General features: G+C 41.6%; 1 protein-coding gene and 1 long non-coding RNA gene across 3 annotated transcripts in view; one reads left to right on the top strand and one right to left on the bottom strand.

Annotated features, from left to right (window-relative positions):
* Positions 1–3031: 3031 nt before the first annotated feature.
* LOC109519718 (uncharacterized) overlaps positions 3032–8597 on the bottom strand; it is a 10675-nt gene continuing 5109 nt past the window's right edge. Inside the window, exons 2-5 of one of the 2 annotated variants that reach the window (XR_002169015.1) lie at positions 5014–5132; positions 4290–4691; positions 3624–3739; positions 3032–3121 (exon numbers count right to left, since the gene is read on the bottom strand). This is a non-coding gene — a long non-coding RNA (uncharacterized LOC109519718). Of the gene's footprint in view, positions 3122–3411; positions 3740–4289; positions 4692–5013; positions 5133–8597 lie in introns of those variants that run through there. The other variant, XR_002169014.1, reaches the window with a different exon arrangement.
* Positions 5994–8597, top strand: part of slc7a10a (solute carrier family 7 member 10a) — an 11805-nt gene continuing 9201 nt past the window's right edge. The window contains exon 1 of the mRNA XM_019876411.1: positions 5994–6214. Coding sequence (XP_019731970.1) covers positions 6112–6214 — 103 coding nt within the window. The 5' untranslated portion in view covers positions 5994–6111. The remainder of the gene's footprint in view (positions 6215–8597) is intronic.

Here is an 8597-nt window from a genome sequence, read left to right as displayed (position 1 = left end):
TATAACCGGTTTCAATTTGCATGATTGACATGTCTTCTTTGACGTTTGCCACACCTGTCACAATACAAACTGACTAGGCTACAAGCACACCTGAGGCCATATACAGTACAGTATACAACGGTATCCCTGGAGACTTGAAAGGCCCTGTATCATGCAAAATTTTTTTTTCTTTTAGCTTTTGGCCATGTTAAAACGCCAATTTCTCATCCAAAACACCTTCAAAGTGTTTTTTCCTCCATTCATCCAACTCAAAAGCAATTTCTTCTCTGAAGATTGGGTCGTCAATCTTATTCGTATAAGACTGAGGAGACACGCCCATTTTCCGAGCAGCCAGCGGGACGCTTGACAAGCGTATCCGGGAAAAGAGGCGCGATGAGCGGCCACCTCAGCGGCGCCAGTCTCCCTGGATGGAGCTTCGCTGTTATGTCATTTTTCTAAGTCCACTTCAGTGCGCTTGTCCCGCGCATGCATGTCCGATGAGGGCGCGCCTCCCAGGCGACTTAATTACTATTTACTGATTCGTGGGCGTTGCGTAAAGCAGCCACATAATTTCATATGAATTCGTTCACGCGACCTTGGCAGCAGCCGGTTTAGGGCGACGTCATAAAAGAGGCGCGGCAGTCACGTGGGGAGAGGCGGGGTTTTGTTGGGGCGTTTTACTTCCGGATTATAAAATAACAACCAAAATAACTCATATTTCATAAGAAATTAGGTCGCCATTGTGCCATAAGTAAAATATAATCATTTTTATGCCTATAGCCAACCCTGCAAGTCTTGAATGAGCATATTAGAGATCCTTTACTATGACATAAGTCACTGGGCTTTGTTGCAATTAAGTTTTTCACGTGATCCTTCCAGACAATCAATTCATTAGTCTACCTCATTGTATCATATATGTGAACATGTGTAGACATAATTGCATGTCTAGAAAAACCTCATCGGTGCCTTTAATATGAAGCATGAGTCAAAGTGGTTTGGCACAATTTTGTTTTTGACTTGACTGGTGAATTTTCTGAGGAAATGTTGTCAAAATAAGGACATATCAATAGAAAGCCATCAGCCAGGCTTTTCATATGTCTTGCAAGTCAGTAGGGTTTGTGGCAATATTACTTTTTACCCAATCACTGGTGAATTTGGGAGTTAAAAACATTTTGTGGGTGAATGTGTCATCATGTGAGGACAAGTCACATTAATGCCTCTCTCAAGGGCTTCAATGACGCCTATGAGTCAGTTGAAATTGCTGACCTTGTTCCTGCTGAATTTAGGACAGTTTTTGGACATTGTCCATCAAAAAAAATAAATAAATAAAATCTCTCATCGTGTATTTATTTGGGCACATATTAATACTGAAGTTACACAACTACAAAGCCCTCATTGAGGACTTGAAAATGATGTATGAGTCAATATGGTTTGTTAGAATTAAATTTTTGACTTGGTTACAAGTTGTACTTTTGTCATGTGCTCCCCTACACTTGATTTTTTGCTTGATCTTGTCCACTAAATTATGTAGTGTTCATCAGTATTAATGAGCTAGCGATTGTTTGGTTTTTGCTTTGCCACATACAATCTAACCAAACCTAGCAGTACATCTCAATGAAACAAAGTAAGTTAACATAACCTAAACTTGTAAAATAGTTGGAATCATTCAGTCTGAATTTTTTTTTTTTTTTTGCCTATCTCCAAAATCAGTAGTCATCACAAAAATGCATGGGACTCAAAACAATTGAGTTACAGTTGTTATGAGTACAATGCATTTTGGGGAACAATTTAAAGAGGGTTCATGTTATTCAAATTTGTTCTACAAATTCATTTTCTTTGCATTTATAAATACTGTTTGTGAGAGATTGAAGGCCACGCTAATTTTAACAGCTGGTGTCTTTTGTTTTTATTTTTGTGTGACTTTAACAATATATATCTGAGTCATTTGTCAGGAAATCAAATGTTTCTTTATTCTTAAGTTGTTTGAGTCACTACATTTCAGTGAATCATTGCACTTGTTTTCCTGAAACAAAACATTTGAGCTGAAATAACTCAACGGGAATACTTAATGTGGTTGTGGTGTATTTTCTAATATTGTTCTGCGATAACATGAATTATTGTAGCGCTTGTGGTGTTGTGAGCGCTGTGAGCGGAGGCTGCTTTTGCCTTTTCCGCTCATTTGTCTTTGCACAATAGCCGCACAGAGACGGCTGTGAGTGCATCGCCTCTCCAAGCACAAGTGGGGGGCACAGGGCAGGCAAAAAAAAAAAAAAAACACCAAAAAAACCCCCCAAAAACGGTGTTAGACCCTCCGACAGGAAGCGCGGCGGCGGAGGCGGCGTTGCCATGCCGCCCCCGCTCACGGCCTGCAAGAACTCCGGCTCCCCGTGTGGTAACAAACCACAACAAATCCAGGAGGCGGCACAGTGAGAATGCTTCGAGAGGCGGATGAAAGGATGACGGAGAGTGAGGAACGATGGCCTGCTCTCTCTCGCCTCCTCTGAAGAATTTCGCCAGATTTGTGTGAATGAGGCGGATGCTAACTCATACAACAAAGTAAAATGAAGTATGACTAGTCACACTTTGAAGATGCTGTAGTAGAGAGGATTTGAAGTGAAAAACAAAAAAAAGCCTCAGAAAACATACGCACAGGAGCCTATTACATTTTTTATCACAACTACACATGCTTTCAGGTACACGGTCAAGAGATTGAGGAGAAACATGACAACTGCATGCACAAAAAAAAAATGCAGTCAAATTAACCATTTACACTGCAGGGGAAAAATGCACTTCTCTTGATCGCTTCCTTTTAGGAAAGTGCAACATCACTACCATGTCTCCTTTCTCTCAAAGTTAAATATCAATAATATGTCTCATTTTTAGTGAACTGCCCCATCAACAGCTTGTCTTCTTTTTAGAAAAGTGAAGTATCAATGGCGTCTTCTGTCTGAAGTGCAGCATCAGTCATTTGTCTTCTTTTTGGGAAAGTGCAACATCAGTAGCTTGTCTATATTTTCGAAAGCGCAACATCATTTCTCTTTTATGAAAGTGTATCATCAAAATCGTGTCGTCTTTTTAGGAAAGTGCAACATCTACAATATGTTTTCCTTGAATAACGGCGGTATCAATCGCTTGTCCTCTTCTGAAATTGCTACAGTATGCATAACATCAGTAACGTGTCTCCTTTTTAGCAAATAGCAACATTAATAAATTCCTCATCTTTTCATGAAAGTGTACCGTAATGTTTCTCTTCTTTTTGGCAAAGTGCAACATCAATAGTTTGTTTTCTTTTTAAAAAAGTACAACATAAATTGGTTGTCGTCTTTTTGGAAAGTGGAAAATCGATCATTCGAAATGGCGTGCGTCGTAGAACGACAACAATATGAGCACAGCTAGAAACACCAAATTGGCTTGTACACATACACGCACGCACCCACACGCAAACACATGCACGCACACACAAACACACAGTTACTTTGTAAGTGAGTGTTGCATAACACTGGCAAGCAGATTGTTTATTTAACAAATCCAAGTGTTTGGTGAGTTCATCAGTACATATTTGTGTCAGATTAGAAAGGCTAATTCAGTCACACTGTTGGTGCTCAGCACAAGAGGCAAATAATGTCTATTCAAAAGCCGAATACCATGGATTCATCGCTGTTCATTTGACAGTTGAAGGTTCAAGCTGATACATCAGGACCCCGCGGATCAGGGACGTCGTCCCCGTGGGGGATGCGGGTGTTGAGACAACTCCACATTTCTGGGCGGTTTCATCATTATAAAGGGTAAAAAAAAAAATAACAAAAAAGGCTTTTAATTCGTCCTGCTAAAATAGTGTGACATGCTTCTTTTTTGTGCTTGAATAAAGTGTAATTGCACATCCACTGCAGTAGATGGCAGTAGTGCTCTCTTTTATTTGTTTTATTTATTTCCAGGTAAAATGGTCTATATTTCTTTCTTTTTTACATTTATTTTTCTTTAATGTTAACAAGGATACAATGATACGCAGAGGTGTACTAACATTTTCTTCGGCAAATGACATTCTTTATAGTTGTGGTGAAGAGTTAGGAGCGACATGAAATGTTTTCTTATTCCTTGGAGGGGCGTAACGTAAAATAATTTAGAAGCACTGGTTTTTATCAAAATTCAAATACTTTTACATAGAATGAAATGATGGAATGAAATGATTCCCTTATTTGCATGCACTCACATTAAATGATGACTCTCAATTCAGTGACTGTTGCAGGTCTCAAACAGGCTATGTGGTGGCATCTTCTCATTTGGAGTCTTCTGCGATATTATTTACTTACATGTTGTGAATGTAGAAGCTGCCGCTGCATTTGGTGGCTTCGTCTTTCCTCCTCTTCTCCCTCGTGCCATCTCACTGTCACACTGAAGCCCAGTGTTCCCGTTGCCCCCGCCTCCCCTTCTTTATGTCAGGGGGAAGGGGAGTCTCCTTTCTGAGGAGGGTGACCCTGCAAGTTAATTGTGCGCTTGTTGGAATTTGCCAGATGCAACTTAGCCATTTAATTCCTTGAACTGTATTGTGCGTGTGTGTGTGTGATGAAGTTACACAAACACAGCTTTTGGAATTGTTCCTCCACCTTCAAATCCTTGTGTCACCTTAGCTAAAACAACAGGAAGTGGTCGCTTTGTGCCCAGAATGCTGACACGACACAAACTTGTTCCTTCTCTCTCTCCCGCCATGTGACCTCCATTGACAAATTATAGTCAACTGGGAGCTTTATTATTTGCACATAGTAGTTTATTATTTGCACATAGTATCACAGGCAGCGCAAAAGTGAATATATATACAGGTATATAAATATTTTTTTTGGGTGCAACAAAAGTGTGTCGGATAATGAATAATGTATAGGCCAACAAAGTATGTGATCCATGTGGACTGATCTGGATTTCTGCTTAAATTGGTCATAAAATGAAATTTCATCTTCATTGAAGTCACAACAACAGGTAACCAAATAACACACAAGCAATGATGATGTTTCTATATTTTGATAGTTTTATTGGACCCACCTTGTACACTTTCACAGTGCAGAGTGGAAAGAGTATGTGAACGCCCAGGCTAATGACATCTCCAAGAGCTAATGGGAGTCGGGAGTTGGCCAACCTCAATTCCAGTCAGTATGATGAGACTGCAGGTGCGTATAAAAATAACAAACACAAGTGTTGAGTTTGACAAAATGTGTTCACAGGAAGAATCTATAAACAAGACTCTACAGTAACGTTTGGAGTGGTAGCACTGGTGCAACCAGCTTTTTTAGTTGGTCACATTAACACAGAATAGGTTGCACCCTTTTTTGGGGCAGTACAGCATGACCTAGTTTGTTGTTGTATAGTCATTTCAACTGAGATACCGTAGTTTTGTATGATGTAAAGATTGAAGATATGTTCGCAAAATATGTGACTGCTGTTGTGATTCGGCTTGTTACATCATACAGTAATGCTACTCTATATTAGCACCTGTTTATATTTTTACATTCTCACTATGTCTTTATTAGAGACAACAATCAAATGGTCGTGATTTTGGAGAGCGCTGGAATAGATTAATTGTTTAATTAATCCATTGGAATGTGAAATGTTGATTTGAAATATGAATAAATTCAGTTGTAAATGAATTAATTAATATTACAGATACAACTGTAGATTTGGCTTCAGTTTGGTAAAGCAATTCAGCCATCAGGGCCACCGTAGGTTTTGCCCACACATCACCTCAAATTTAAGTTTGAAATTAATTGCATTAATGTATTTTTATAGCCTATCACTATGGACTTTATTGTAATATGAACATAAATTAATAATTCTGGAATTATTCGTAAAACAATTATCCTGGATAATGATTATAATCCCTTTAGCCAGGTGGGCTTTTTGGGGAGCTAAATCAAGATCACGTGACGCAACGCGATCTACCTGAGGGAGGTGGGCGCTGCGCATGCGCATGCCTCTCCCATCGCTACGCGTATGTGTGTGTGTGTGTGTGTGCGTGTGTGAGTGTGTGTATCGTATTAATAAAGGCTGTGCCCCGCCACAGGCTCGGGAACGCTCCTCTCTCCGACGCGATTGGAAGTCGACACTCTCGGGGCCCCCGCTGGACGTGGAGCGGCACCAGAGACGATGGCGGACGAGGCGAAGAGGAAGAAGAAGGACAAAAATAAGGACGATAGGGTGACATTGAAGAAGGAAATCGGACTTTTGAGCGCGTGCGCCATCATCATCGGTGAGTTTCTGACACGACTTGCCTCAATCAGTCCGTGTTCCAAACGTGAATAATACAAAGTTCCAGTTGCTTTTGCGCAGCACTCAAATCAGAGCTACGCACCAAAATCATATTTTACGCACAATCTGGCATTCAGTAGTGAGGTCTGGCGGGATGCTGTTACTACTACACTTCTTTTTTTTCTGGGCGGAAACTGTTGCATCAGTGGCTGCCGACGTGGCTTGCTTATGTTGAACTGGAAAGACGCGTGCAGCACAACTGCATGGACGACTCCAGATGGTGGTTAAGTTCGTGGGGTTTTGAGTCCTACCGGCGGCATCTGCATTTGCAGATCACAGACTGGATGCTTTAAGTGCAGGAAATGGCTGGCTTCCTCAAGGTTGCGTTATACTTCACGTGGATTGCATTACAGTGTGTGCCAGTAGGTGCGCGCGCATTTGTATGAGTGCGTCCAGACTTGACTGGCTCGCCGCAGTTATTTCGGTGAGTTCCTTAACTTTGATCCACGTGGAAGTGAAGCAGCGTATTCCGATGCAACATCAGCAAAGGGGCTTGTTTTGCAGCCTCTATAAACACAGATGCCATCATACAGCACGTGAATGAAACAGGAGCACGAAAGGGGCAATCCGCTGCACCGCTGTTCGGTTTCGAATTTTATCCACAGAGGGATTTCATGGAAACACTGGAGACTTCATCTAATTCAGGGCTCAAAATAAGGCCCTCGGGGTGGGGGATAACAACGTAACTTTATCAATCATGCCAGTCAAGGTTTCAAGTCACATTTTAGCATGCTTGAGTCATGCAAGTGTAAAAATAAGTGAACACCGCCAACAGTAAAGTGTAAAACAATAAAACGCTCAGTCAGAACCTGAACTTTCATTCAAGTGTAAATGTAGGTTAACTGCTGTTAACATTGACAGTGTGATAAATTTTAAAAAAAAAGCTCTTAATTTTGACAAACATAAAAATAAGTTGTGATTGATCCGAAAGTAAAGTACCAATGGTAAAATGTATTAATCAATGAATCACCGCAAATAGAAAGGCATGAAAACAATGAAATGCTCCCTCTGACCTTGAACTGTTAGAACTAAAAATGTGCTCGCCACCACTATTTGTAAAGCATAAAAACAAATCAGCCTTAACTGTCATATAGATATAGTAAGTGTAAAACACACACACACACACACACACACACACACACACACACACACACACACTCACATATCAGGTCTAACATAAACACTGGGGGACCTCACCCGTGCTGCCTTGACTGCCCCTCGGGACAACTGACAACTGTAAATACATCGGCGAAGCCAGCGCGCTCACATGACTCCATTCCATGAGTTCCTTTTTAGCTGCAACATTAGCTGGTGGGAGTGGGGGGAGGCCTTCGGCGGGGGCCGCGGCGTCATGTTGGGGGAGCTGGAACAATGGTGTCAGTTTTCTTGAGCGATGTTACACGCAACCACTGGCTCACGTGCTAGCTTGGCCTGTTCGCATCAGCATTGGATTGCCGCTAGAGCAGCCATGGCTATTTTTGATCGGGTGCAAGAAGGAAGTCATGGTTGATTTTGGTTTAAAAGTCATAACCCCTAAACCTTAAATGGGAAGCCAAGATAAAAAACTTTCTTTGCAAAAATATGCTTTATGTACGCCCCCCCATGAGTCAAAACACAGTATTCTGATTAGTACAGTATTACATTTCTGGACGATGAATTCGAAGAATCCAAGAACGGAACACCCCTCCTACAGTCTGTAAAAACTTGGATTGTAGTTTCACAAGCAGTATGTTGCCCTGGTGGTGAGCATGTCTGACACACAGTTGATTCTTGGCCCTCCACTCTGGGTTTTGCATATTTTCCCCCCGTGCTTGGCTTCATCCCACATGCCAAAAACTTAGAGTATGTTTTCGTACAAACTGGCCGGAGCTTGAAAGTGGCTTTTGATCTTCACCCTCCAAGTCATGGGCAGAGAAACTGTGTGGACATCACAAGACTGAGTTAAAAAATAAATCAAATAAAAATCTAGGCTTGTGCTGTGTACTGTGAACCCACGATATGCCCCCCCCCCACCCACTTAAAAAAAAAAATTGAACATGTCAATTTGCGAATGACAAATCCCAAATAATGTGCGGGTTTCACTGTAGACTCATGCATTTAAGTGAAGCATATTCCGAAACCAGAAATACAACTAAACCACCATTTCTCCCGAGGCTGTTGTGGGGGTGGGTGCGGAGTGGGGTTGGGTTTATGCCTGGAGCTCCTCACTACTGGTTTGGTGACTTCACACATAGACAATGACCAATGTGATGAGCAGACCAGGCAGGAGGTCGGCTCGCTAAAGTGATGAAATGGCATGGTATGGGGAGGTGGCGGGGGGTTGG

This window comes from Hippocampus comes, unplaced genomic scaffold, assembly GCF_001891065.2.
Source record: "Hippocampus comes isolate QL1 unplaced genomic scaffold, H_comes_QL1_v1.1 scaffold150, whole genome shotgun sequence".
NCBI classification, from domain to species: domain Eukaryota; kingdom Metazoa; phylum Chordata; class Actinopteri; order Syngnathiformes; family Syngnathidae; genus Hippocampus; species Hippocampus comes.
The sequence above is the reverse complement of the archived record's forward strand: the minus strand, read 5'-3'. Positions and strand labels throughout refer to the sequence as shown.